The sequence below is a fragment of the Leishmania mexicana genome, chromosome 31 (genome assembly GCF_000234665.1).
Source record: "Leishmania mexicana MHOM/GT/2001/U1103 complete genome, chromosome 31".
Lineage (NCBI taxonomy): Eukaryota > Euglenozoa > Kinetoplastea > Trypanosomatida > Trypanosomatidae > Leishmania > Leishmania mexicana.
The window spans coordinates 159,648-187,276 of NC_018335.1; the positions used below are offsets into that span (position 1 = coordinate 159,648).

The 27,629-nt window shown below is 55.0% G+C and overlaps 13 protein-coding genes across 13 annotated transcripts; 4 read left to right on the forward strand and 9 right to left on the reverse strand.

Annotated features, from left to right (window-relative positions):
• Positions 1 to 828: 828 nt before the first annotated feature.
• On the reverse strand, positions 829 to 2,985 carry LMXM_31_0420 (conserved hypothetical protein; the record flags this gene model as incomplete). Its single annotated transcript, XM_003877833.1, has 1 exon — positions 829 to 2,985. One exon carries the CDS (start codon positions 2,983 to 2,985, stop codon positions 829 to 831), a length of 2,157 nt encoding a protein of 718 aa, XP_003877882.1.
• A 1,193-nt stretch (positions 2,986 to 4,178) lies between these two features.
• LMXM_31_0430 (putative 60S ribosomal protein L17) lies at positions 4,179 to 4,679 on the reverse strand (the record flags this gene model as incomplete). Its single annotated transcript, XM_003877834.1, has 1 exon — positions 4,179 to 4,679. One exon carries the CDS (start codon positions 4,677 to 4,679, stop codon positions 4,179 to 4,181), a length of 501 nt encoding a protein of 166 aa, XP_003877883.1.
• Positions 4,680 to 6,315: 1,636 nt separating this feature from the next.
• Positions 6,316 to 7,191, reverse strand: LMXM_31_0440 (conserved hypothetical protein; the record flags this gene model as incomplete). The annotated part of the gene is made up of 1 exon (XM_003877835.1): positions 6,316 to 7,191. The coding sequence occupies one exon, from the start codon at positions 7,189 to 7,191 to the stop codon at positions 6,316 to 6,318; it is 876 nt and encodes a 291-aa protein (XP_003877884.1).
• A 1,131-nt stretch (positions 7,192 to 8,322) lies between these two features.
• Positions 8,323 to 9,117, reverse strand: LMXM_31_0450 (40S ribosomal protein S2; the record flags this gene model as incomplete). The annotated part of the gene is made up of 1 exon (XM_003877836.1): positions 8,323 to 9,117. One exon carries the CDS (start codon positions 9,115 to 9,117, stop codon positions 8,323 to 8,325), a length of 795 nt encoding a protein of 264 aa, XP_003877885.1.
• A 1,551-nt stretch (positions 9,118 to 10,668) lies between these two features.
• Positions 10,669 to 11,511, reverse strand: LMXM_31_0460 (putative prostaglandin f synthase; the record flags this gene model as incomplete). Its single annotated transcript, XM_003877837.1, has 1 exon — positions 10,669 to 11,511. One exon carries the CDS (start codon positions 11,509 to 11,511, stop codon positions 10,669 to 10,671), a length of 843 nt encoding a protein of 280 aa, XP_003877886.1.
• Positions 11,512 to 12,424: 913 nt separating this feature from the next.
• LMXM_31_0470 (conserved hypothetical protein) lies at positions 12,425 to 15,079 on the reverse strand (the record flags this gene model as incomplete). The annotated part of the gene is made up of 1 exon (XM_003877838.1): positions 12,425 to 15,079. The coding sequence occupies one exon, from the start codon at positions 15,077 to 15,079 to the stop codon at positions 12,425 to 12,427; it is 2,655 nt and encodes an 884-aa protein (XP_003877887.1).
• A 1,847-nt stretch (positions 15,080 to 16,926) lies between these two features.
• On the reverse strand, positions 16,927 to 17,547 carry LMXM_31_0473 (conserved hypothetical protein; the record flags this gene model as incomplete). The annotated part of the gene is made up of 1 exon (XM_003877839.1): positions 16,927 to 17,547. The coding sequence occupies one exon, from the start codon at positions 17,545 to 17,547 to the stop codon at positions 16,927 to 16,929; it is 621 nt and encodes a 206-aa protein (XP_003877888.1).
• A 504-nt stretch (positions 17,548 to 18,051) lies between these two features.
• On the reverse strand, positions 18,052 to 18,357 carry LMXM_31_0477 (conserved hypothetical protein; the record flags this gene model as incomplete). Its single annotated transcript, XM_003877840.1, has 1 exon — positions 18,052 to 18,357. One exon carries the CDS (start codon positions 18,355 to 18,357, stop codon positions 18,052 to 18,054), a length of 306 nt encoding a protein of 101 aa, XP_003877889.1.
• Positions 18,358 to 18,807: 450 nt separating this feature from the next.
• Positions 18,808 to 19,959, reverse strand: LMXM_31_0480 (conserved hypothetical protein; the record flags this gene model as incomplete). The annotated part of the gene is made up of 1 exon (XM_003877841.1): positions 18,808 to 19,959. One exon carries the CDS (start codon positions 19,957 to 19,959, stop codon positions 18,808 to 18,810), a length of 1,152 nt encoding a protein of 383 aa, XP_003877890.1.
• A 1,898-nt stretch (positions 19,960 to 21,857) lies between these two features.
• On the forward strand, positions 21,858 to 22,469 carry LMXM_31_0490 (putative ras-related rab-4; the record flags this gene model as incomplete). Its single annotated transcript, XM_003877842.1, has 1 exon — positions 21,858 to 22,469. One exon carries the CDS (start codon positions 21,858 to 21,860, stop codon positions 22,467 to 22,469), a length of 612 nt encoding a protein of 203 aa, XP_003877891.1.
• A 597-nt stretch (positions 22,470 to 23,066) lies between these two features.
• On the forward strand, positions 23,067 to 23,849 carry LMXM_31_0500 (conserved hypothetical protein; the record flags this gene model as incomplete). The annotated part of the gene is made up of 1 exon (XM_003877843.1): positions 23,067 to 23,849. One exon carries the CDS (start codon positions 23,067 to 23,069, stop codon positions 23,847 to 23,849), a length of 783 nt encoding a protein of 260 aa, XP_003877892.1.
• A 527-nt stretch (positions 23,850 to 24,376) lies between these two features.
• Positions 24,377 to 25,468, forward strand: LMXM_31_0510 (conserved hypothetical protein; the record flags this gene model as incomplete). The annotated part of the gene is made up of 1 exon (XM_003877844.1): positions 24,377 to 25,468. The coding sequence occupies one exon, from the start codon at positions 24,377 to 24,379 to the stop codon at positions 25,466 to 25,468; it is 1,092 nt and encodes a 363-aa protein (XP_003877893.1).
• A 1,097-nt stretch (positions 25,469 to 26,565) lies between these two features.
• LMXM_31_0520 (putative profilin) lies at positions 26,566 to 27,018 on the forward strand (the record flags this gene model as incomplete). Its single annotated transcript, XM_003877845.1, has 1 exon — positions 26,566 to 27,018. The coding sequence occupies one exon, from the start codon at positions 26,566 to 26,568 to the stop codon at positions 27,016 to 27,018; it is 453 nt and encodes a 150-aa protein (XP_003877894.1).
• Between the last annotated feature and the right edge of the window lie 611 nt (positions 27,019 to 27,629).

Here is a 27,629-nt window from a genome sequence, read left to right on the forward strand (position 1 = left end):
CTATACCGTGATGTGCTAGGCTGGCATGAAAAGCGATACGCACACACAGTAGCAGAGACACGCACGCGCGCACGAGGGCGAAGGAGACACAGAGCAAGAAATAACGATGGTACACAAAGAGGAGCAGAAGAATGAGTGCAAACTGTGGGTGGGCAGCGAGGGTCATGCAGAGCGAGCGCAGACCCGCGCACAAAAGGCGAGTGGCACGATGTGGATGCGCGTGTGGGTGCTTCCACAGATCGCACAAGAAGCCCCATTGTGTTTTTTTTCTGGTGCACGTTGGAGAGACTTCGCGTCTTGTTGTCGTCCTAGCTCAGAGGGGAAAAGCTGAATCAGGGCCGGAGCTGTGCCCAAAGACGTCCACACACGTACAAGGCACGCTGCGGCGACAGGTTTCTGTCGCCTCGGGTTCTACGCTGGCCCAGTGCGCTGTCACAAGAACGGTGACGCAGTACACTGAAGCAAAGAGCCCACCAGCGCTCTGTCCTCCTCTCTCCTTCGGCACTTCTTTTTCTGGTAGAGGCAGGATGCTGCTCTCGTGTTGTACGATGCAACGATGGTGCGCGCACGCACAGGCCAAACGCGCGGAAACGCAGCCACAGAAAAAAAAAGAAAACGGAACAGAAAGAGGTTTGACACCTCGCCTACTGTACATGAAGCAGAGCTGCTTCCATCGACCCACTGTACCAGCGCACCTCCCTCATCTCCTTATACATACCACCACACAAACGGAAGAGCAGGAGGAGAGGCTAGAGAGAATCGAAGGCAGCTGCGGCTGTGGCGCGTCGCTATGCGGTCGTGACCACTCTACCGCCCCTCCCCCCTTCTCTACTCAATCTCCAGCCCATAGACGGCATGACCGTCAGCAGGGGTCGCATGCTCGCTGGTAGCCATCGGTGTCGCTGCAGCGGTCATCGACACGGTGCACCTCTTGTCCATCGCGGCGTAGTCCACCCAAGTCTTGCCGGCAGCTGCAAACTCCAAGCGGCGCTTCTCTATGAGTCGATTTCGCTGCTGTGCAAGAATATCCTCGCTGTTCAGCAGCCCTAGGCGAGGAATGAAAGGGCCGGTGCTATCGTCGATCTTGTCCGCGTCGTCTTCCATGGTGCCCAGCACCGCTTTGTTGTGATGCCACTCGCCGCGCAGACACCGCTGGCGGCTCACGTAGTGCCACACACCGGGGCCCTCGCGTTCGCCGTTCATCCAATACCCCTCGAACCAGTCACCGTTCGTCTGCCGTAGCACTGCCCAGCCCTCGCACTTGTTGTGGCTGAAGCTGCCCTCGATCACGTCCCCGTTTGCGAGGTACAGCTTCCCCAGCCCATGCCTTTCGTTCGCGGCGAAGTCACCCTCGTAGACCTCTCCGTCGCTGCCCCACTGCGTGCCACGACCGTCGCGCTGCCCACTAAGCCACTCGCCTTCGTACACACGGCAATACGGGCTCTCTTTGGTGTCGCGTAGGAAAAGGGTACCGCGTCCCTCACGCCTGCCGTTGCGGAACTCGCCGCGGTACTTGAAGTTGGCCTGGATGTGCTCGCCGAAGCCGTCAAACACGGCGCCCTTCCACTGTCCTTCGTAGGTGGCCGTCTTGGCGGCGTTGAGGAAGACGACTTTTCGGGTGCTGCGACCCTCGGCGTCGAGGCCACAGGGGGTAGACGCATCCTTCACAAGACCGCTCCCCTGCGCCTCGCTTGCTTTGTCCGTACCCCACATTTCCAACTTACCGCGCAAGGCAAGTAAAGCCTCCTCCTGCTCCGTGCGGGGACGGCCAGAGGTGTCAAAGTAGATGAGCTGGAGCATCTCCTCCCCGCCCATCGTCGTCTCCATGGCGCGCAGCTGCCGCAGCAGGCGCCCGCGCTCCGACAGCGTCACCACCGGGACGCAGGCCGCTAGTAGGTTGCGATACAGCTGCAGGTTCTCTAGCGTCTCAGTCGTTTCACTGTACGACAAGGGGTCCACGCAGCCAACTACGAAGCATGCCTCGTGCCCGCACATGAGCTGCGACATTACTTGAGTGTAGCGACATTCCATGAAGAACGACTCGCTTCGTTGAATCAGGCGGTGCAGCTGCGCCTGGGTGTGGCACTGATCAGCCCGCTTGGCGCGGTACTCGAGCGAGTGTATTACCGCCGCGTTCAACAACGTGTTACTCACATTCACCTGGCTCCCCTCCCGCAGAATCTGCTTTGGTGCCCTGTTGGCGCCGACTCTCTCCGAGCCTTTTGTATGCACAAACGTCACTCGACGCAGCACGCACTTCTCACCAGTGTGCTTGTCGAGGGTCATGAGAGAGAGCTGCACAAAGCCGTGCCAGCGGAACTGCCGAGCGTAGCCGCGCCGCACACGACGCTCGTTACCTTGGCTCAGCAGCGTCTCGAAGGCGGCAAAGTCCTTCACCGGTACCTCCGTTATGTGCGAGAGGTACAGGCGGCCAAAGCCATCTCGATAGACAGCGTAGTTGTGAGCACTGCTGCTCGCTGCAGCACTACCGTCAGCACACGGTGCTTCGTCCTCTGCGAGATTGTCAAAGACACTGTTGCAGTTCATCTCCCAGTACGAGAAGTCGACGCTGTACTCGTGCGTGTGCCTCTGCGCCTCCAGTCGCCGGAAGAGTTCTCGCACGGTGTCTTGAATGAGCCCAGACTCGTTCGGGCTGCCAAAGAGCGTGTGTGTCTTACCCGTCTCCGCGTAGCCCATGGTAATGCAGTTGGCGCTGAGCCCGCCCATCACCAAGTCGACCATCTCGAGCCCGATCGTGCAAAAAACGTCAGCCTGGCGCGCATTTTGAGGGTAGAAGTAGTCAAAGTCGTACATAAGCCCATCCGCGGCGTTTGGGGCGAAGGCAATGAGTTTGTCTTGATCGGCACGGATTAGCACCTGTGTCAAGGGCACCTCCTCATCAGATGTCGGTCGCTCACGGACAGCGATGCGCAAGCGGTCCACCACCGGCGGATGGACCGTTGGCAGTGAATCGGTAGAGTTCATGGTTGCTGTTCCGCAGCAACCCAAGAAACTACAAATAAAGACGGTGGCTCAGGAACAGAAGTAAACTCGGCAAAGAAGGTGTGCCCACGCATAGCACACCGCCAAAAGTGGGGAACGCAGGGACGCAGAAGCGCACGTACACAAGCGAGCTCCAAACAGGCGTTTTGCTGCCGGTGGGGGTGGGGGTGGTCTAGGCGACGCAGCGTGGGAAGCTGTCAAGTTCGGCTTTAGGGCGAGGCGCAACAGTGCCAGACAACACAAAGGGTGGAAGTCGCTGCAATGTGAAGAGATTGGGAAGATGAGATGGGGATGCAGGGGAAGCTGGGAAGAGGTAGCACAACGCGAAACACGGCAAGAGGATCATCATGTTGCGCCAAGGGGACCCCTCCCTCCTCCTCGCTCTGGTCGCCGTATTCCTCACACTCTGGCGTTCCTGTCGTTCATCCTTGCCCTTTCAGAGCAGATGGAGTTGAAACTCAGGCAGGAAGGCGAATCGGCACAACGACGGGGCAGCCAAAGAGCGGTGTAGGAGGAAAGCGGCGGGGCTCTGGCTCCCATGTGGGACAGAGACCTCACTCTGAACTGCGGCGGCGCGGGGCGGCGCCAGCACGCAAATGAGCACAGGATGCGCTCGACAAAGACAAGTGGGGAAGAGAAGCGGGAAGCCTAGCCGCTGCGTCATGCAGAGGCGCCAGTGTCCTCGTACTCGTGTCTTCCCCGTTTTCACGTTTGTTTGTTTCGCTTTTCCATTTTTAGCTCGTGAAAGTACGCCAAAAGAAGAAAAAGGAAAAGCAAAGAAACCTCTTCGCGGTTGAGCTCGGTGCACGTGTGGTGGGAAGTGGAGGCGGGGGAGGGGCGGAAGAACTGAACACGTGAAGTAGCCACCGCGACGCGGTGGAGGTGATGCGACATCCAGCCCGGCGGTGATGGCGATACAGGGAGGCCAAAAACGCAGACACAACTCAGGAAGAAGCGAACCGAAGAGAGAGATGAGAAGGAAGAAAGGCCGAGAGAATGTTCCGCGACGCTGCTCATGGAGGCGAGTTACTGGTTCGCTTACATGTCTCTCGGTCGCAGAATGCTGCCCACGCCAACGTGCGTGCCTCACTCCTTCATCCGCTCGTCTCTGCATGGCAGCATCTCCATACCCCTGAGGGCCCTACCCGAGTCGCTCTCCGTACGTCACCCTGCGCTTACTTCTTGGGGGCGCTCTTCGGGGCCGGGACGCGCTCCTTCTTCTCCGACATGAACAGCTGCACGTGGCAGGGGCTGCACATGTATGGCGTGATGCGGCCGTGGGCACGGTACGTGCGGCGGCGCATGCGGGCAGCCTGGTCCACCTGGACGTGCTTGATGACCATCTGGTTGGGGTCAAGACCCTTCTCGATGGCGTTGGCCTCGGCGTTCTTGAGCAGCGACATCATCGCCACGACGGACTTGCGCGGCCAGCGGCCCTTGGTCTGGCCCCACTCCTTTGCCTGAGCGGTGCGGCCGATCTTGCCGTTGTAGCGCTTGAACGGGATGCAGCGGGTCTTGGCGAGCACCTGGCGGTACAGCTGCTGAGCCTTGCGGAGCGGCATGCCGTTGATCACATTCGCGGTCTCGAAGGTGTTCTTGTAGTGGCAGCGGAGGTCGCTAACCTTCGCCTTGGCGCTCTTCGACGACACCTGCGGCTTTCGGGAGTAGTGCGTCATGGCAAACAGAGAAGTAGGTTTCTACACAGTCCGGTTTGCATGCGGGGAGAGAGTTGCAGAAGAGTTATGAGGAAGACGAGGAGAAATCGTCCACAGGCACGCGCACAGAAAAGACGTGCACGGGAAGATCGGCCGTTGTGAATGCGCCGCAGGGAGATGTAAGTTGGCAAAGAGGTGTGCAAGAGAGCGATGAGAGAGAGACAGAGTAGGAAGCAAAACAGCTGGCTTGGTTGGCGAATCACCATCAGGTACTGGACCCGAAGTCCCCTACTCAGTGGCTACGCACGGAGACCGCAGAAGGAAGCCGAAGTGACAAGCGCGCCGCTGCGTGTTCGCAGACCGAGAAAACCCTCAGGCACACGCAGCAGACGTATTTTTTCTTCGATTTCAGGTGACCATTCTGTTACAAGGCATGAGGTCAACACCACCCCACCCGGCCTGTCACAGGCCCATCGCATGGCGCGATGCAGTAGACACGCGTTACAGCAATGCGCCGGCCCAGCCACCACAGCACGGATTCTGCCTCAAGCTCCACCCACCCGCGGCCCCGAAGGGAGCCTCACAGCCGCTCCCCCATCATGTCGGTGGCCACCTGGTGCGTCCCTCCCGGGGTGGCCCGGGCCCCCCACCAGCAGGCAACCAGGGGCGCGTGCGGTGCGTTCCAGTCACGCCGGCACTTTGCGCATTATATGGATGGCGCAAATATGCTCAATGTCGCCGGCCACCCTGAATGAACGCCATCCAGGACCCGGCTGCCGACATCAGCAGCAATTAATCGCACTGACCCCCCCCCATGTCGTAGGTGCTTGACCCTGTCACCACCAGAGGTGGTGGTACACGGGCAGCGGATAAAGGAGGAGGGGGGGGGACTGCCTGGCTTCACCAGAGAGAGTGGGGCACCGGACTCCGTGATACCACGCATCAAGGTCTCCCCCCGTCATCAGGGCGTGGAAGAGAACGCAAGATAAAAAGGATGGCTGCCCCTCACTTGAATGCGGCTGGAAGTGCTCGTAATACGAGAGGCCGAGGAGATATCTGCAAAGCCGTCCCGGACAGCCTCACTCTCTCGACCACTACACCACCTTCCGCTGGCTTGTGTGTTTGCTATTGTTCTTTCTCCAGTGGGCTACGCCTGCCCTCCACGCGTGTGACGTGGTCAATAGAAAAGGGCGCTCGGTACCGTCGCGCGGCAGAGGAGGGTAACGTGCGTGCATCTGTGTCGGCAAAGAGGGGAGGGGGTCCTGTGCGGACCCTGGGATTCAGAGCAGTAAGTGATGGGAAAAACTGAAAGACAGCTTCTCACACAAAACGGTGCTCTCCCTCGGCCCCCCTTCTCTCCTGCCTCTTTTCTATCTCCGCCGTACAGATACCACAAGCGCCCACGTCGCACACACACCGCACCCAAGGCTCGCCAGAGAACGCACCCCGCAGCACTACTGAGACAAAGAGGACAGTCACAAATCAAGACACCGCCACGTGTGCATGCCTCGTGCACGGTCAGGACTGCAGTGTGCAGCCAGTGCAACAATAATTGGCAAAGGAAAAAGAAGCAGTGCCCATACTGGTACGCACGATGATGCCGCGGTGGGTGAAGTAGGGACGCAACACCAGCTGCGCAATACAGTTACCTCATGAACTAAACCTTGACGGTCGTCCCTGCTGCGGCGCCTCTGCCGACGAGGCTCCTGGCAAAGGCCTTTATTCTGGGAAATAATGATGTCGCGATTGGCTCGAGACGGTGGACTAGGAGGGGGGCCGAGGTGACTGTGAGGAGGAGGTGCAGCGGTACTAGTATCTTGTTAAGAACAATGGAGAGAACAAACGTCTTCCAGAATGGTGGACGCTTGCTCTCGTTCACCGCGACCTCGTCTGAGCGCTTTACATCGAAGCCATAGGAACGTGCAAGGCCAATCAGATCAATGCGGAAGACGTAGAGGCAGGTGAAGACGCACGCCAGGGATATGTTGTGCACGATGAGGTACCACAAGAGCCCGCCTGCCCCGTAGGCGGCCAGTCGCTGCTTCAGTGACACCGCCTTTACACCAGCCTCCTTTGTAACTGTAGTGCCAGCGGTTCCGTCCGCTGGGGGTTCGGGAGCCGTGGACGACCGGAAAACCGCCCCAGTTGCGTCCACGTGGTAGCCGTTAGATGCGTAGAGGCGAGGAAAGCGTGTTACAAAGCCCTCTGGTATGTCCCACGTCACCTCCATTGTTTTGATGTTTTGGTAGTACGGCTTCTGGGCATCTAGTGAGTAGTGTTCTCGCCAACACACACGCGGGTTGGAGGGGGAGAGCGGTTCGTCCCCGCTCCACGTGGCCGGGAACTCCTGGTCTGGGCTGACGGCGCGACGGGCGAGATCGACACCGGGCAGCACCGGGGCACCAGACGCTGCTGCCAGCTTTCCATACTTCCCCGGAGTAGAATTAGATGTGGAGCTCCAGCGCTGTCCCCATAGCAAGGACGACAAGACCACCTCACTCCGCACGCAGCGTGCACGCATTAAACATCGCATTTTCGTTCGCTTTGGCAGCCCTCCCTCTCTCCTACGAGCAAAATGACAGACAGCGTCGATGACCTCAAAGAGTGGTGATGTATGGTTGCGTGAGAGTGTGAGGAAAAAAGGTGCTATTCTCTGCCCTCAATCAAGCTCCCCGTCGCTCTCCCTGTTTGCCTGTGGTGCTGTGCTCGTGGATAGCGTGCTAAGCTTGCGTTTCGTTTTCTCCTGCTCTTTACCTCGGCGCTGTGGTGCCTGTGTGGTTGGTGTTACTATTGCGGCTCGGAGAGTCGGTGTTGACGTGTTGATGAGGAGAAGGGAAGGGGACGTTTGTGCACAAGAATTATGCAAAAAGAGAGGCCGTGGTCATGGAATATTGTGCGGTGTGTGCGTGTCTTCAGAGGAAGTCTCTTAGGCCTTTCTAGCGCGGGAGCTCCTTCTTGTGGTGGTGGTGCGTCGGTGCAAAAAGTGCTGTCATGAAGGTACCTGGGGATGTGTGTTCGCGAACCAGACACGAAAACAAGGCATTGGCCCCCCGCGGAGAACGCCCCGCCCGCCGATGGATGTAACGTGACGAGTGTGAGGCGCAGAAAGGATCGTGACAGGAAGGGGAGGATGGAAGAGAAGTTGACAGGATGCAGGGAGGTGCCATCACATGCCCAGCGAATACTTTTTTTTTCCTTTTCTTTCATGTGATGGTGGTGCAGTCAGCTGTAGCCTAGTCGATGCGCTGGAAGGCGGGGAAGAGAAGGGGATGTAGTGCGAACATAAACGCGCATGCCCGCTTCGTACAAAGATGCACAAAAGGGACTCACGTCATGGCAGCGCACACCTCTCCCGGAGAGAGGAAGGAGACAACGGCCCCCCACCCCTAAGCCCCTCCACCTTCAGTGGCAACGCGTACCGTATAACGTGAACCACAGCGCGCACGCACCCCGCATCCCTGCCAGCCGCATCGGCGCCGCCCCATCGCATAGTTGCTCCAGTTGTGTCTTTAAAGGAAATGATAACGGAAAAAAAAAGCAATGGCCTCACTCTCTCTCCAGGAGGAACAAAGGGGCGAGGCCAACGCTGCAAAGCACAAGGGACACAAACAAAAGAGTCTGTGGTATAGTCCATCTGACATCAGAGACGCGGTCCATGTGCGCTTTACGCAGTGGTCATCTCGGCAAGCAGCTCAGCATGCTCGTCTGTCGGATCGCGGCTAGGCTCCGTATCCGCCCAGAGGTCGGGCGTGAGGAAGCCGTAGGTCTTGCGCAGGGCGTAGAAAGTGGCCATGATCAGGTTGCCGTGCGTGCGGGTCTTGCCACGGGAGCTCGTGTACACGTCCTCCACACCAGCGAACTCGAGGATCTTCTTGGGCACGGGGGCGGCGACGATGCCGGTACCGCGGGGCGCGGGCACGAGACGGACCGCGACGGAACCGCACTTGCCGGTCACCTTCATCGGGATCGTGTGTGGCTCACCGATCTTGTTGCCCCAGTAGCCGCGGCGCACCGGCACGATGTTGAGCTTGGCTGCAATCATCGAGGCGCGAATCGCCAGCGACACCTCCTTGCCGACGCGGGCACCGATGCCGATGTGACCGTCACAGTCGCCGACGACGTTGAAGGCCTTGAAGCGGGTACGCTGGCCGGCCGACGTGGCCTTCTGCACTGGGTAGATCTTCATCATCTCGTCGTGCAGCTGGCCCTCAGCGATGAGGGTGTCGACAATCTGGTGCTCCTTGATGGGCATCGAGAAGAGGAAGATCTCTTCCAGAGAGGTGACCTTCTGCGCCTTCACGAGGCGGCCGAGCTTGGTGCACGGGACCCACTCTTTCTCCTCACCCGGACCACCGCGGCCACGGCCACGGCCACCGCGTCCGCCACGGCCTCGGCCGAAGTTGCGTTCGGCGCGGGGCGCCTCCACACCGGTGTTCTCAGCAGGTTGAGCGTCAGCCATTTGGAACTAGCTGTGCTGTGTGTGTATGTGTGGGTGTGGGTGTGGGTGTGGGTGTGCACAGGCGAATTTGCGCGCCAGACATGGAAGTAAACACGTTCAGGCGGCACAAGATAGAGACGCAAAGAAGGGGTAAGTAGCGAGGAGGAAAGTGCGATGAGAGCCGAGAAGGCAATAGCTGCAAGCAGATTAGAACACGTGCGCCGCAGAAGCGCGCGCATGTCAGGGGATGTACAGGGAACGGGAAGTAACCCGCGAGTAACGAAAACAAAAAGACCCCACACACACACACACCACCACCACACCACCACCTCCCCCGTGCGGCTCTTCATGATAAGCTCCGCTGAGTCCATAATTGCTTACACTTCCTCTCCACTACGAGAAAGGAAAAAAACGATAAGACGCATGGTACGCGACCGGATCTATCACCACGAAATCCGTGCACCTTACCCCCTCCCTGCAAAGATACATCGAGAAGATGGCCGATAGGAAATGGGGCGGGACAGGAGAAGTTTCAACGCCACTTCATGTGAGCATTTTTCAGATTTCACTTACCTCGGAGACCCTCTGCACACTCTGCCTGTGGACCATGCCTCCCCCCTCCCTCAGTCGCCTCAGGCCACGGCATTCCTCAACGTGGCGCGGTGACTCCACACATCGTCGGCTGTCGTCTCGTGAACTCAGCATCCTTGTACGTTGGTGCCGCACGGTGGCCGCCAAGTAGCTTTTAGCGTCGCGTGCCGCACCGTGTAGCGCGCTTCTGGGGAATGTTGGCCTGGCGTCAGACGGAGGAAGAGCGTGAAAAAAAAGCAAGAAAAGGCAGATAATGTCGAAGCGAGAGTTACTGTTCTCCCCCATCAAGCACCCCCTGCCCGAGTATTAGCGTAGCGGGAAAGGGGAGAAGAGAAGGGCGAAGGAACAAAAGGAGGATGCCTCCACGGGAAAGGCGTTCTCACCCCGTGTGTGTGTGTCTGCCTTTTCCATATACACCCACGACGAGGAAAACGCCAGCCAGCAACTGGAAGGCTCTGGCCGCCAATGGGGGCCATGCAACGCACCTCCTCTCCTTCTTTTGTCTCACGTTTTGTTGCCGTTGCTGCCAAGGCAGTTCATCTCCAGGCTCCACTGTGTATGCGTGCACTTGACAGAAATGCGCAGAGGCGTGCCTCCTTCACTTCCTTTATTTCAAATGTGAAAACGCGGAACAGGGCAGGACGAAAGGCGAGCGTTCCGACACCGACACTGGCGCCGGTCTCCCGAGTTTTTCTGCATTTTCTTTCCCCACTCACCCACCCGCTCATCTTCTTTTCAGATCAGTAGGCGCTGCGGATTGGCAAAGTTGGGGAAGCATGGGGGGTTCAAAGGCGGACAGCAGAAAGAACAAAGAGGAGAGGGAACGAAGAAGGAAAATGACCCCTCAATCTGCGTACGATGAAGGTACCTAGTCCACTTCAAATGAACACACACGCACAGCTTCACCTGCAGACTCATCTACCCCAATCACGCAAACAGCAAGGATGCGCGCCAGGGGAAAGAGCATTGGCGACCCCCCCCTTACTTGCGCTCAGTTGGGAAGAAGGTCTCGGGGTTAAACCCGATACGCGAATTCTTGTCCATGGACTCGATTCTCCGCATGTCCTCCGGCGAAAGCTCAAAGTCAAAGACGTCAAAGTTCTGTTTGATGCGCTCCTCGTGGCTAGACTTGGGGATGACGATGACGTCAAGTTGGATGAGCCAGCGAATGATGACCTGAGCTGCAGACCTCTTGTGCTTTTCCGCCAGCTCCACGAGCTGAGGCTCTGTCAGCAGGGCACCCTTGCCAAGAGGACGCCATGCCGTCACGGCAATGTTGTTCTCAGTGCAGTACGCGCGGAGCGCCTTCTGCTGGAAGTGAGGGTGCATCTCTACCTGGTTCACCATCGGTGGCACCGTGCAGTTCGCCAGCAGGTCATCAAGGTGGTGCGGCTCAAAGTTGGACACGCCAATCGCGCGCACCTTCTTCATCTCATACAGCTTCTCGAAGGCACGCCACGTCTCGATATACGAGCGATTTGGCCCCGGCCAGTGGATGAGGTACAGATCCACGTACTCTACCCCAAGTGCCTGGCGACTCTGCTCGAAGGCGGCGAGGGCGCCGTCGTAGCCGTGGTCGTAGTTCCATAGCTTCGTCGTGACGAAGATATCAGAGCGTGGCACACCGCATTCACTAATGCCCTGGCCAACGCCGTTCTCGTTCTTGTAGTAGTGCGCAGTGTCGATATGACGGTAGCCAGCCTTGATAGCCCACTTAATGTTCTGCACGACTTCGTTGCCATCCTTCGCCTCCCAGGTGCCAATGCCGAGCTGGGGCACCTGCACCCCATTGCCCAGGGTGACGTGAGTGCACTTACCAGTCATGATGACTCGTTTGGAAAACCAATACGGGGCTAACTTGAGAAGCTAGCTCTGCTCCGAACAGTGCCAAAATCATGCACTTGAAAAGAGAAAGAATGGGAAAGGCAGCTTCTGGGTGTCCGATCTCTGATATGCGGTCCTCCTTTAGCGATCCTTGTTGAGCACGACTGTTTTTTGTTTTTTTGGGTTGCTCCTTCTTGCCGCTTTTGCGGTGATCTGCGCCGCTGCGAGTGCTGCTCGTGAGAGCCCCAGACACAAAGGGAGACGAACACAGAGCCGACAACGAGAGGGATAGAGTGGGGTATTTCAGGGAGCAGGAGTAGCAGCAGAAAGAAAAAAAAACACAGTGAGTGCGCGCAATGGAAGAAGAGGCAATGTAGAGACAGGAGCAGCAGAAAATCGCTCCACTGCCAAGTCCTCACACCAATCAGAAGTTGTGACGAGCCGTGTGTCGCTCTTCGCTTGCCCGCTTGTGTGCCAGTTGAAGGGCGTATACCCTAGCACGGTTCGCAGAGAGCTGGTAGGCACAACCGCCTCGAATGAGGCTCCATGTGAAAGATGTGGCGCATGCGCACATGTCTGCGTGTTTACCCTGATGTGCGTGTCAGTCCGGCAACCCGTTGTTTTCCTTTTGCAGTTGATCTTGCTGCTGCTTCGAAGGGGAAGAAGGGGGCGAAATATATATATATATATATATATATATATATACGAAGCAAAGCAAGCGCACGTGAATGTGCGTATGTGGCTATGCATGCATGTGCGTGTATCGGTGTGCACGCATATGCCACTGTTTCTCTTCTTTGTCCAGCCAAGTATTCCAGACCGTAAAAGCCCTTCACCAAGTCAACGAAAGGGAAAGAAAAGACTGAACATTACTGTACATAATGCTGGTCACGCGGTCTCCAGCGTGTCACGGTCATGAGCGCAGCGTCACTGTGGTGGCCACCGCTAAACCTTGCTCTGCTCCGCGGCACATCATGCGCCGGGGGAAAAGAAGCCGCTCCATCTGTTCGAAGCAGTTGCTGGCAAAAGTGGAAGCGTGAAACTCCGGCTGAAAGCCGCTGTCCACGTGCAGCAGTGACGGGCACGTCTGTACCAACTCGAGTTGGAGTGGCATAAGATCGGCCTCCCTGCCTGCCATTCCACGGGACCACAGGGAGAGGAACTGCAGATGACGTGGTGCAGCCCTTTTCACAAAAGTCACCCACTCAGCAAGGGCCGTCACCGTTGGTGCCTCTACGTCACCGAGCAGCAAACACGTGAGCTGCTCCACCACCGCGACCGGTAACACCGGGTTCTGCGCGGCACCAACGCAGGGAGTGGTCAAGCCAGTCGCGGTGCAGTTGAGCCGCCGCATTGTGGCTGGCAGGTATTCCAGCGCAGCAGCCACCCCACTTGACCCGAGCAGGGGATGCTCCTCCACTGACAGCTCCTCGAGGGCTGTGAAGTGTCGCAAGAGCAATCCCAGCGCCGCACCATCCGCCTCGGTGGCGAGCTCGTTGCGAGCCAAGTGCAGGATCCGCACGGTAGGGCTGTAAGACGGGTCCACTGGCGGCAGTGCCTCAGACCAGGCCTGAAGGTGGCGAAGTCGTAAGCCTATATGGGAGAGCGAGAGTGAGGTAAGCTGGCCACATACAGCGGCCAGCGCCGCCACCTCCTCATGCCAGAGAGAGGTGGCAATGTGGTTGTGGTCCATGTTGAGGTTGCGCAGCGCACTGCCCGGCCGCGCCGCAGTCATCCACAGCTCGTAAATGTACGAGTGCGCGTGCGTCTGCTGCTGGTACCCCTCGTCGACGCCGAGCTGGTTCCCCTCCAGACTCAGGGTAACCATGGACGTGTTGTGGCGCAGTGCCTCGGCTACCGCTCGCACATCATCGGGGGACAAGCTACAGTAGCCCATGTCCAAGTGACAAAGAGCGCCGTTCACGGACAGCATTTCGGCAAACTCAGCGAATTCCGGAAAGATCGTCAGGCCGTCCTCCGGCTGCGCGTGCTTCTTCGCCGGTGCACTGGAGCCGACCGGGTTGTGGCGCAAGCACAGCGTCTCTAGAACCCTGTTCGTTTTGAGAACCTCTGCCAGCGCCTGCACTCCTTTTCGGCTGATGCCGCAGCTACCCAAATCGATGACACGAATTGTGTTCATGCCCTTCTTCGTGAGAGCAACAGGCACGTGCGGCAGCGCTTGAGCGACCCACTCCTGCCATTCCCTTTGCTCCTCAGGGTTGAGGCCACTAGAACCTTCGGTGTCCGCGTCGCCGTCCGACGCTGGGCTCTCATCGACACTGCTGCTGCTACGGGACCGCTCCACATTCGTAAGCAACACCGGAGGCGCCTCCTTCGCATACTCATCCTCCTCATCCAGGTCCGACAAAGCAGCGGAAACGCTCGTGCGGCTTTTGGTGGCGAATCCCGGTGATTCTCTTTGCGCCTTCCGCAGCAGCTCCCGCCACGCCATCTTCTCCCCTCTCTCGACAGCATTGCGGGCGGCACCCAGCCTCTCCCTAAAGCTGTCCCGCATGGCATCGATCGCTTCCTGACGCTGCGCCACCTCCTCCTCTGACAGCGGCACTTCGTCTCGCAGCAGACAAGCAAGCTTCTTGCACCCCCGGTCGCCGACCTGGATGCCGCGCAGCACCAGTGTCTCCAGTCGTGACCAGCCACTACGGCGGCTGCAGTACGCCTCCTTTTTCTGCTGCCTCTCAGCGGCTCGAAGATTGGCGATTGGGTCGCTGTTGATGGCAACGACATCCTGCAGCCCTCGATAGTATTCGTGAGCGAGATCTCTACGCTCCTGCACCTCACTATGAAGAAGCACCTTCAGTTCCTGCCGAATGCGCTTCTGCTGGGCCCGCCACTCCTCTTTTTCTTGCCGCTCACGTTGCTTCCGAGCCTTGGCCTCGTGGGCGGTCTCTTCCTCCTCTTCCTCAGATCCTTCCTCGTCTTCGTCGTCGTCATCTGCCTCCTCGTCGTCACTATCCCTGTCGCCCTCGTCGTTCTCGCCTGCGTCGCTCTCGCTAGCATCCGGTGACGGAGTAGCATCATCGTCGTCGCCGACAGTCTCATCGTCAGTCAGAGAGGCGTTGCTATCATCTTGACCGCCACCACTAACGAACGCGGCTTTATCGAGCCGCCCCTCAAGGGACCACCCTGTGATCTCCTCCCCGTCCTCGTCCAAGTTTTCAGGCAACAGCTTTGTGTCAGACCCCAGGAGGGCGTCAATGAGGGCAACAACAAATGTTGTGTCCAAGTTTGTGTTAGAGAGGTTTAGCGAGGTAAGAAACTTGTTCACCTTCAAAGCCTCGCAGAAAGAGGTGGTGAGGCCCTCAGAGTCCGAATCTGCAGAGCCAACCCCGAGGTCGCTCCGCGCGAGACTTAAGCGTTTCATCTCCGTATTCTTCACAGCCTCCATCAGCGCGGTCACAGTATTTTCAAGCATACAGTTGACTAAGCACAACTCCTCCAGCTTTATCGCAGAGACGAGAAACTCAGCGAGGACATCATCTGCCGTCGCGGCCGATGCTCCGCATGCAACCAGCCCGCTCAGCTGCTCGATCACTGGCTTGCTGCTCATAAGAGATCCGATAATCTCACTCAGCGATGTAACAGTATCAGCGGGCGGCAAGGCGACCAGCTTCGCCACCGAATCAGATGCGAAACGTCCATTACTCTCAGCAGAGCGGCGCGCCATGAGGAACAAAAAAGCGTCAATGCTGTCGGATGGTATCGCAAGCTCCGCTGCATTCATGGGTGTTTGCCCCATTGCTATTAAATCGAGACACATAACCACACACCCCGTCAGCATAGAATCTTCGTCGCACGGCGTAGCAACACCAAAGTGAGGAGGCCAAAGGGAGCGATTCGCCCTGGAGCAAACAATGGCTGCGTCGAATCGATGAAATCGGCGCTGGAAAGAAGCAGTCAGCTCCCTGGCCACCTGAGTTGCTGAAACACTGTTGTTTGCGGCAACAGAGGCACCACTTTGAGCAGAAAAAACATCGCCGGCAGCATGCTCGCTGTGCGCTTCAAGGCCTGCCTTTTTAGAGAGTGGCCAGACTGAGGCACTCGGCTCTACATGAAGAGACGGACACCACAATCTCTCGGTCATTTTCACTCCTTTTCCCAATGGAAAAAAAGTGCCCGAGAGAGAAGAAAAGGAGCAGGGCTGTTGTTGAGGTGCGCGATCTTTTCTGAATGCGTCGAGGTCCCTGTCACTCACAAAGCCACACAGCTCTGAAAACGAATCGGTGCCGGATGTGAAAGTCGTCAATCACCAAAAAAAAAGACGGAGGGATGGTGAAAAGACGACAGTGACGTGTGTTAAAACATCCTCACAAACCGGCACATAACTGCCAAGAGATGACTCCCAAGCGAGCGCTTCATCCCCACTACATAATCCGAGTTGCAGCACAACTGCTGCGCCAAATAAGAATTTTGTTGTGTCCACGTGTCCATTCTACCACGAGCAAGTCAACAACGATGCGCACACACACACACACTCGCACTTCTCCTACCTCTGCTGCGCCACGACTCCACCCTGCTCGTCTAGGACAAGCCGTCCTGCCGCTACATCGGGCCATGCTTCTCTAGTGGGCACCCCTCATCCTTCCTCGGATACGTGCTCCGCGATCGGCGCCACACGGACCTGGCTGGCCTGCATGCCTTGACCCAGGCAAACCACCACAGGGGTCCTGCTCGAGGGACTGGAACCCCCTGGCGTCTGGCGTGCGGGTAATAGGGGCGGGCATAGGCGCGTGCCGGACGAGCTCAGGGAGGCAGTTGGCCAGCTGCAGGCCAGGGCCCTCGGAGACCCTCTGCACACTCTGCCTGTGGGCCATGCCTCCCCCCTCCCTCAGTCGCCTCAGGCCGCGGCATTCCTCAACGTGGCGCGGTGACTCCCCACATCGTCGGCTGTCGTCTCGTGAACTCAGCATCCTTGTACGTTGGTGCCGCACGGTGGCCGCCAAGTAGCTTTTAGCGTCGCGTGCCGCACCGTGTAGCGCGCTTCTGGGGAATGTTGGCCTGGCGTTGGAGGCCGTTAGTCAGGTCCGTGATCCATTCAGTTGGCGTCGGCTCCTCTGGAATCGCCCATTTAACAAGCTTGCTGTATTTGGCAATGTATTCCAATTCACAGTGGTAGACAACAAACTAAAATCAGAGGCACAAGCGACAGGCCTAGAGAGCCGGTATTCAGTCCTCAGGACGTGGAAGTGCACGCACTATGGACAGAAATATATACACAATTTTGTCCCATTATAGCAGCAGTGCAACACAGCGCAGCGTACACCGCAGCATTGTATGCTGTGGCTGACGCTAGTGCCTGTGTATTCTTCAGTTTAACCTGAGCGCACATCGAAAGCATGATCATGTGCAATGCGGAATTCGTCGCACGTACTGCATCAGGCTTTTCACCGTCACCACCTAATCCGCATCATCATCCCGCACGCGCTTTCGGGACCTCTTGATGTAATGCCGCAAAAACGTCTGTTGATTCTCCGCGTCTTCTGCGTCTTCGCAAATGAGGCGAACGTAAAACGATTCAAGGCCGCAAAAAGGACATTCAACGTCGATCTGTGACGTTAGATCGCTCGATTTGCTCAGTGTTGAAGCAGACACAACATGCCCGCATCCCCAGAAACCGACAAAGGAGTGCACTCCTGAGACTGTGGAGTAATCCGTAATAGGACAACAGACACTTCCATCGCTACCTACCTCATTCGCAATCTCTTTCACATCTGTGAGCTTTTTTATGCAAAACTTGTCCTCCCTCTCTCCTACTGCACCGTTACTACGCTCCTTACGATCGAGCAGATAGTTAACGACGCTCTGCTTCGAGAAAATATCACCAGCCCCGTCAAACACTGCCGGTGCCTCTAGCGGTTGCAGAGAGAGCGCGCAGTGACTCCATCGCTCCACCGTTCGTGACTTTTGCGATGTTTTCTCCTTTGCCTGTCCTGACTCTAAGTCAGCCGCAGTGACATAAACTCTTGACTTCTGAAGCAGCGAACGTTTGTTCGCCAGCGCCTGTCCATCGCCTCCCATAAACTAGCAGCGGGAATATCACCGCAACTTCGTGGGTTTATTGGTCTACCGTCAGCCTTGCGCGCTGAACGTCAATGGGCAGCTACAGTGCAGAGGATGTGCCATTTTTTTTTGTACGACAAAGCAAAGAGTAAAGGAAGACAGATGGAGTCATGCTAAGGTCCACAACAAAGAGTGGAACAAAGCAGAGTAACGTTGGTAAGTCGCAAGGCTAAACACCAGCTACCGGCTCTGCATATCCAGCGATAAAGGAGGACGCAACTAATGAGCGAAAAATCGTTTTCACAAAGGCCCTGTAGATTGAGAGCAGCAGCTTTTTTCTTTCGAACCCTCGTGCTAGCTTACCTCACGAGAAGGGGCATATACGCAAAGCAAAGGAGAAGCAATAACTACATACACCACAAGAGACATGGTGTACAGGGAGCAACATATCCCCATCGGGCAGTAGATATCGGCAAATAGCGAGAAGAGTTGGAAAAAAAATGCAATTCGCAGAGGTTGGTGCTAATTTACATTGAGAATAGCGCACTTGCTTTCTCGAGGGCTGAAGTCGTAGTAAATGCAGTGGTGCGCAGAAGACTCACTACCTTGCTCTTCGCCGCCGAAAATGTTTGACAGCGGCTGCAGATGATCACGCAGAATCACTGTCGGCTCCACTTTCGACTTCCATAATCGGATCTGTGAAACGGTTGACCCATGGCGCCGTTTTATTTGATCGACAACAGCGTACAATTGATCATTCGCATCGTACTCGGTCGTGGAATCAAACACCGACAAGCCTACCATTTTTGTCGTGATTGTAATCCTCATCGTTGTGTGCAAGGATCCAACCATATAAGTCAAGATATTATCCAAAAAGCTCCCTCGTCTTAAAGTTTGAGCGCTTGGAAACTCTAGAATGTATGAATATTGGCCAAGGAAGATAATGATGCGTAGGATGAAGTAATATAATCAGCAGCTTTAGAAACCGAGTCGAAGCCCACTATGTCTGTTTGGTACGATGAGTACCCTTGCAAAACTCAAAGAGCTACGGGCGGCCCCGTAACAGCTCCCAGCCAAGCAGATGAGATGATGGAAAATCCCACACCTGAGAAACAAAGAGTAGTACGTGACACCTAATTTTTTTTATCAGCTCCGTGACTAGCACAAGACAAGAAGAGAGGTGAACGACAAAGGTGAATAAGAACTATCGTTGAGTCTCTCGACACAGAGAAGGGGAAAAAACGGAGATAACAGCAGCTGAGCAGTAGATCACCACAGTCACATATTTTCGAGGCGAGACATTCGTCTTTCCAGACCCTCGAGGCGCTCTATAATACGTGATTCTAACTCCTCAAGAAGTTTTGTAAATTGAACAAGGGCAAGAGTCAGGGAATGCTGCTGTGGTTGCGGTGGCTGAATCGGCTGTCGACTGCTACTGCCACCGGAATCGGCCGAGCTCATGCTAGAAAGTCGCGTGGGGAATCCGTCCAAAGAGGAGTGCACTTCGCACTCCGACAGATTTGATCGGTTCAAGGGCAGGGGCTCGGGCACAACCACAGGGTCCCACACCGTGCGCAGCAGAATCAAGTAATTCAGTTCGCCACGGTAGACAGAGAGCCTCCATCGTTCATGATCGCCCCTCTTCTGACACACCTCAGTACAGTAAAGTGTCGTGCGATGAAACTTATTGCCCTCGTGAAAGAGGACTTTACCACTGCCAAGCGTCCCGATCCAAGTGTGTCCGAGAAACGTAGTATTAGCGGGGGCGATACCTTCCGCTCGTGTAATGTATGCCATTCCGTTCCAGCAGTCCGTTGGGTGCTCGGCAAAAACACCCATGTAACACCTCTGCAGCTCAACGTTCGGCGTCTCCAAATTCTGTAGAAGGGCAAGCAAATCACGGTCACCTATCAGCGAGGAAGCTCCTGCCCAGTACGGTGTTTCACAGTCGGTGTTTCCCTCCTCTGGTTTCACTTTTTTGGGAAACTGGCAACGCTTTCCCGAGTAGTGCATAACAGAATCACTGGCGCTGGAGAACACCGAATCACCACTCAGCATGGAACTCCCTTCCTCCGGCTCTGGACCATATTTTCCCACCAAGATCGCAAAAAGCTGCTCTTCCTCACCGCCACACTCGCGTAGCAGCTTCTCCACATTGCACAGTTTTTGAGGATTGTACTTCTTGTAAAATCTGTAAAGGCGTTTGTAGTAGCTTCTTCGGATACCTTCGTTGGCAGTGTCCCCGTCGTCCTGAGCTGCATATCCCGAGTTGCTTTCTCGAGATTCCCAGCCTGGCTCACTCGTGTGAGAGAATCGCTGCGACGCGGCATTGTGCTGCTCATTAAAGGTCGACTCCGGATGAAATGAAACGGTTCGTGCACCTCGAGGCGGGCTCTCCCCTTCTGATGCAGTTGCACCTGACGCACTCATTTCCTGGAAGAAGCTGAAAAAAGAAGTAGCCGAAAAAATCCAGCCAGGGAAAAGAAATACGAGCAGAAGGAAAAGGAGTGAAACATAAGGAAAGAGATTGTAAAAGACGCTCCCCCTTGTGCGGAAAAAAAACGCTCCAAGATGCCTCCATATTGTAAAAGAGACCGTTTCGTGCGTTTAATCTTTTTCCTCGATGCACACATGTTAAAATTTCGATGCCAGTTGTGCAAGATTATCAGTGGAGAGAGCCCGCTTTCCAGAACCCACTTCGCTTCTTTCGGTAGCTTTGGCACGCTTGAGCAGGTTCATTGTCTGTCATTGGACGAAAAATCATACCAGCTGATTGCCAGGCCCTGAAGTCCCATTGAGAACTATACGGACAGAATATGGCGCTTCATTCAACCCCTTGCGCCGGGTGATCGCCTTCTCCAGAGGACAAGCTTTCCGGTCACCGTGGTTACTCTACACCGTTCAGAAATCCGAGCCTTTGGTCTATTACTCCCCAATTTCATTATATCATTTATCTGACCGTGCCATGTGGCAGAGGTCGCAGAAAGCGGAAGCACAACTAGAAAACACGAGCATTTTCCTCCTTAGGTGACCATTCCGTCACAAGGCATGAGGTCAACACCACCCCACCCGGCCTGTCACAGGCCCATCGCATGGCGCGATGCAGTAGACACGCGTTACAGCAATGCGCCGGCCCAGCCACCACAGCACGGATTCTGCCTCAAGCTCCACCCACCCGCGGCCCCGAAGGGAGCCTCACAGCCGCTCCCCCATCATGTCGGTGGCCACCTGGTGCGTCCCTCCCGGGGTGGCCCGGGCCCCCCACCAGCAGGCAACCAGGGGCGCGTGCGGTGCGTTCCAGTCACGCCGGCACTTTGCGCATTATATGGATGGCGCAAATATGCTCAATGTCGCCGGCCACCCTGAATGAACGCCATCCAGGACCCGGCTGCCGACATCAGCAGCAATTAATCGCACTGACCCCCCCCATGTCGTAGGTGCTTGACCCTGTCACCACCAGAGGTGGTGGTACACGGGCAGCGGATAAAGGAGGAGGGGGGGGGACTGCCTGGCTTCACCAGAGAGAGTGGGGCACCGGACTCTGTGATACCACGCATCAAGGTCTCCCCCCGTCATCAGGGCGTGGAAGAGGCGCCCGGATTGCTCGAAGAGGCTGTCGTGGAGTGTACTGCTCTTCGCGAAGAATTGCTGAGGTGGCTGTGATTAATGGAAGGGGGAGGGTCGCTTGCAAAAGGGGTTTGCATCAACTTTGTAGTGTGTGCTGTTACGAGGTGGACAGCTGCTATAGTAGGTGTTTGGGTGCGGAGAGGTGCCAAGTGTTTTGCCGCGGAAGAGAGAGTAAGCGACCTTTAGGGTTTTAGCAGTGGTCACGTGAAGCGAGGAGTGGAAAGAGAGACCATTTCATTCTCTGCCTGCGAAAAATACCGCCGGGTCACCTCACGGCCACGGTAGCAGGAGAATGTGACAATGCAGGGAATCGCTTCAGGTGATTACAACACAGTTCTCAAGAAAAAAGCGAAGCATTTTGCTAGGTTATTTTCCGAAACAAGACTATTAGTCACCGTTCACGGTTAAGGACGCGCTGGCACCATCGAAATCAACTGGGATGGTGGTCAGATGTTTTTGTTGCCTTGCCGTCTTTTTTTTTTTTGAACTCCGAATGATACATGATAACCAAGCTTTTTCTCTACCCGCCTTTCTGTTTACTTTCTTGTATGCACCATGCTGTCAGTAGAGAGCATTCAGGCTCAAACACATTTCATTCTCGTGCAGCTGGCTACCCAGATTGCACCGCCGTAGCTGTCAGAAAAACCTACGTACACGTGTCTGGTTTCCTTGGCTTTATGCTGGGAAAGGTTGCTGAAAGGATGGCGGACAAGTATCAGCAGCTGTTGAAACTCATTGTCATCGGAGATAGTGGCGTCGGCAAGTCGTGCCTGCTGCACCGATTCATCGAGGACACTTTTTCTGATGAGCAAACGCAGACCATCGGCATTGAGTATGGTGCCAAGATTATTGACTTGGGTGGAGCAAAGGTCAAGCTGCAGATCTGGGATACGGCTGGCCAGGAGCGATACAAGTCGGTGACGAGGAGCTATTATCGTGGTGCCACGGGATGCCTCATCGTGTACGATGTCAACAATAGAAGCTCGTACGAAAGTGTTCCACAGTGGTTAAGTGACGTGCGACAGCTAGCAGGAAGCGATGTCGTAGTAATGCTCATCGGAAATAAAATTGACCTGGCCAAGGGGAATAGCGTTCGCGCAGTTCAGCACAACGAGGCATCTTTGTACGCACAGCAAAATGGTCTGCTGCACTTTGAAACGTCCGCGGCTACAGGCGAGTTTGTTTCTGAAGCCTTCCTGAGAGTCGCCAAAAGTGCGGTGTCGTTGGCAAGCGCTGCAGAGCCAGAGAGCGAAGCCCAGCTAAGCCAGGACAACACGGCAAACAACTCATACCTTTCGTCGTGCTCTTGCTAACTCTACTCCTCCATGTTTTTGCACTGCACTTGCTTGACCTCTGCTGTAGCAACGCTCTTCGCTCTATTTTTTTCTTTTTGATTCACTCTCAGCGCTTTGATATTACTCTCAACACTGCATTTTGGTGGTCCCTTCCTTTTTTGTTGCTAAACATGCTGTTTTTTTTTCACTATTTACTTCGTGTCATGCGAGCAGATACACACTCGAAAAAAAAAACGCTCTTCAATCTGGAGCAATGACAATGGGGCCGTTGTAGTGCTTTGGAGCTCGGTGGCCTGACAAAGCAGGGCTCTTTTTGATGGCTTTGCCAGTCGCCGCCGTGATTGGGTACGTGATCAGCCCTGGCAAACGGACGTATTCCTGTTTCTTGCGATCGGCGCGGCAATGGGTGTATGTTGCAATGAAATACCCTTTGAGCAGCTCATCTGCCTGCCTCGAGTGTGTTTGCTCTGGTTCTCGACAGACTTCACTTCTCTGTCTCACCTCTTCATGACGGGTGCATTCTCTTATTTTTTTACTCATGAGCGAACGGCGCGTCTTTATGTCGAATGCGTTTATAAAGGCCCCATTATCACAATCTCGCGGTTGCGTGACCTAATGCCTGCTAAGGGTGCTAAGTCAAAGGCGCAGAAGCTTTGTGATGCGCGAAAGCTAGGTGTTGAGAAGCTTGTAGAGCTTGTTTTCATCGAACGTCCACGAACGCTGAGCTTTTCTCACCGCTCGCTGGGAAGCCTGCGGCATCCGTACTCGAGTCTCATTTGCGAGACATCTGCTGATCGTGCCTCTAGTCAAGACAAAATTACGTACTTATTGGAGGTATTTTTGGAGGCCAAAGGTGAAAAGAAAACCTGGATGCGGGTGGAGCGCATTTTCGATTCTATGCTCGGAGATGCCTTGATGGAGAAAATGAAGCTCGAACTTTTGCTCTCCTCTAAGCTCTTACAGCGCTTTGAGGTGCTGTGGGTCCGCCTTGGTGGTGTCAATGGCGGCATTATTTCCGAGGATGCCTACAAGCAGTTTCACCAGCAACTGTATTTTACTCTTTTCGGAATCGAACAGATGACATTATTGCCGGCGACGATGCAGTTTATTCTGGAAGACTATAAGTACGATTCACAGGGCAAAAGCGGGATCGAGTTTGGCCGCTTTGCCAATTCGATGCTCGAATTAGCTGATAACTGGGCTAGAAGTCGTGAGGTGGCGGATTATGTTGCATTCATGGACAGAATTATGGAGTGCTGCCCAGCCAGCACAGTACAGTCACGCAAGACGCATGCGTCAGACGAGTTCACTCTGAGCAAGGAAGCTTTCTTCCGGGGTGGAGTGGTGGTTCCCAGGGTCGAGGGCGAACAAATTGTTTACCATAGAATAAATCTTTAGCTCCCGTTGTTTTTGGTGGCATTTTCACGGATGTAAACTATTTGTCAAAGTAACAGTATATAGGCCTTTGTTTTTCGAAGACAGTGCTCCGTTTTTCTGTTTTGGCACTTGCCGTTTTGCGACTGTGTGAATCTCCTCTGTTCTTTTTGTTGAGATGCACGAATGAAAAAAAAAAATGAAGTCTTCGGAAAAGAAAGCTGCCTAGAGCCCCTATGAAGGTCGGTAAGCAGAAGGGATGGCTCTTGCGAAAAAAGCAAAATATTGGCTATGTTCTCTAGATCTGTTGGAAGAGACCAACATTTGCTAGTCGAAGCCAACAGGATACACGAAATCTTACTGTGAGATGTATTACACTTTCTCTTTCCCGCTTCTCTCTCTCCAGGCTTCAGTGCACTACTCTCCACCTCGTGTTTGTGCTTGACATACAGCTTTTGCTGCCCTTTTTTCGTTGCTCTCTTGTTCCACTTGTTTTCCTGTGCACTGCTTTTCATTCTTTTTTTCTGCTGCTATTATTCGTGGGCCAAATCATGGCGTCTCTACCCCCAAAGCCACATTTGAAAAACCGCGTTGAGCAGCAGCAGCTGCCGCACGTCTTTGTTCCTCATTCGCCGCTGTCTGTTTCTGTTGTCTTTTTTATTCTGGCAATTCTTGCTATTCCGATCGGCGTCGTCGTAATCGTGACCGGGGATAGGACGACAAGGCTTGATTTTCGCTACGATCATATCAACAACTACAAGTTTGCAATGGGGGCGGCTGGTGAGCATGCCGTTAATTTTCCATTCAATGACACCACCTACTCTTCTGGTGTCAAAACGTTGGTTATGTTCTCGCTGTCTCAGAGTCTAACAGCTCCGGTGCACCTACAGTATCGCCTCAGGCCATTCTTTCAAAACTACCGCTACTTTACTGCCTCTGTGGACTACGCGCAACTTAGCGGTAGAGCGTCTGTAATTTCAAAGTCGTGTGCCCCATTCCGCTTTCCTGGAGAGGCAGCTGGCATTATTGTCCCCGGCTACTACAACCCGTGTGGTGCCTACCCGTGGGCTATATTCAACGACAGCATCAGTCTGTATAGGATGGACGGCACCCTCATCTGCGACGGCGGCGCCTTCACGGTCGACGGAAGGAGTCTGCTGGCAGATAACAAATGTGTGAAGTCTGGCATCGCTCGTAAAAGTGACGTCAAAGAGAGATTCAAGCCTCCGAGGCTGATTCCCGGCAACGGTCCCATGTGGAGTGGTGGCGGTGACAAGTCAGCCACTGATCCATATCTGAAAGAGGGCTACTACTACCAAGAGCCTGGGCACAAGATCCCATTCAACGTTGATGAGGATTTGATAGTGTGGCTCGATCCATCCTTCACGTCTGATGTGACGAAAAATTACCGCATTCTCAATGTCGATTTGCCGGCCGGTGACTATTACTTTGAGATCACGGAGCAATACCCGACTGCGCCGTACGGATCGCAGAAGTTTGTGCAACTCGAGACCCGATCATGGATCGGGGGTAGAAGCCATGTTCTCGGCTCCCTGCTGATAATCATGGGTGGTACGGCCCTTATCATGGCAGTGACACTTCTTTCGGTGAAGTGCTTGATCAGGCCAGGGTATACAGAGTAGTGGTTATGCTCGGCTCTCCACTCAGTACTCGCTACTCCGTTACCTTGCTTTGTGGACATTCACGGTGCCGCCTTTCTCGTGAAGCCAAAATGCATAGAGCACTTTTACATTCAGTCGCTTTCGTTTTCTCTATCGTGGGTGCATCGTGCATGACCATGCGCCTGGTGTGGGACGCGCTCTACATGGCTTGCTCTTGCATTTGCTTCCCCCTTGTTCTCCATTTTCTAGTGACGTTGTTAAGGTGTGGCTTCTGCGTTCCTCGATCGCGCTGAGAACGGCCAAAAAAAGGTCAAGCAGTCGAATGAACTCTTGCATTTGGCGAAAGACAAATCGGGTTCTTCTAGCGCTAATCTTTCACTCTTGCTACTCGTCCCCGTCTCTCTCTCTTTTCGTTTGCCGCGTGTATTTCAGAGCCTTTCGCGGCGCCTTTTCACTTCTTGTGCGAACCTATTGCGTTTCGAGATCTTTGGGAGCTCTTCCAGCTGAGGGTAGCTGGATAAATGCTATGAGGTCCCCTTCCGTTTCTTTTTCTTGCTAGGCACTGATAATATTGACTTGCTGTGCGCTTGTCCCTTTCCAGCGGAGTTTTTCTTTACGCGCAAGCCAGCCATTTCATTTGCTTCTTTTTTTCCCAACGGGAGATGCCGAGCCGTATCAGCTGAGACATGTTCTACCTCACCTTCTGCCTTACGGATCGCCCATCTACCTCCGTACACAATGAAAATGAACAGCAGCACCGTTTCCTATCTTCCCCACTCCTCGACAAAAGTGCGCGACGGTATTACACCTTACGGTGGTGCTCACCATGAAAAACAAAGAGCGAACCTTGTGTACATGCAAAAGTGCATAAAGAGGACCGCATCCCTTGTTTAGCCTTGAAGTGTCGAACACTGTCATGCACTTTTGCGAACTCGGTGCCCCTCTACGCGCCCTCTTTTCACTTTCCCTCACTACCCATTTTTGTACTTACAAACCATGCTTTCCTCTCTCCCCCGTTGCATAGCAGCAAACGAACGCTACTCGGTTGTCTCCAAAGCATAAAGAGAAAACAACGAAACCGCTTCATTCACTTTTCTATCTTCTCAGAAACTAGCACCATGTCGTGGCAGGCGTACGTTGAAGACAGCCTTATCGGTAGCGGCTACATGCACAGCGCTGCTATTATCGGAGCCGCTGACGGCAGCTACTGGGCATACGGCGGCAGCTACGTTCCGCAGCCGGAAGAGGTGCAGCACATCCAGAAGTGCTTGTCCGACTTCTCGCTCGTGCAGTCCTCTGGTGTGAACATTTACGGTGTCAAGTTCTTCGGCCTCCAATGCGGCACCGACGGCGACTGCAAGTACATCTTCTTCAAGAAGGGTGCAGCCGGTGGGTGCATTTACACCACGAAGCAGGCATTCATCGTTGCGGTGTATGGGAACCCCGGTGACACCTCCTCGCTTCAGCAGGATCTTGAGAAGAACACGGCCCACACAGTCACCGTGAACCCTGCGGACTGCAACACTACAGTGAAGCGCATAGCGGATTACCTCATCAAGCTCGGCTACTAATTACCAGCGGTGTAGCCTACAAAAGAAAGGAAAATCACTCAAGCTGAGGGAATAGGATTTTGGGGCGCCGCAAGAGCGGATGCGTACACCACGGCATTGGACCTTGCCTAACCCAATCTGTATCTGCATTCAGACATTGCATGCGTGGCAGCTACTCATCTGTTTACCTCACGCTGTCCCCTCCTCCTTTTTTCTCTGTGACCCTCTTCTGACCTCCTTCGCTGGTTTCACCTGTGTGCTTTGATGTTCGACCCTTCTCTGCGCTTTCGATGGGTATGCGATGGTCCGGTAGCTCGCGCTGCTCCCCTCAACAGAGGTGTCGGTGGTTCGATATGGTGGAGAGCGGCTGCGAGAGTAAATTTGTGTCGGCCTACCTGTTGGAGGAGGAACCCGGGGTGAAGGTCGGTGCTGCATTTCGCTTCACGACTGGTTCATAATTCTCACTGGCGGGTTCTACCTCGCGCCAGCGGGACGAGTAATGTCGTTCTTTCTCTCTTCGCATGTGTGTGGTGAGGGGAAGGGAAGGGCGGAGGAAGAGTGATGGGCTCGCGCACAGACACTCTCACGTGGTTTCCGCTTCGTGTGTCCTCTTCCCGGCTGGATACTTGCGG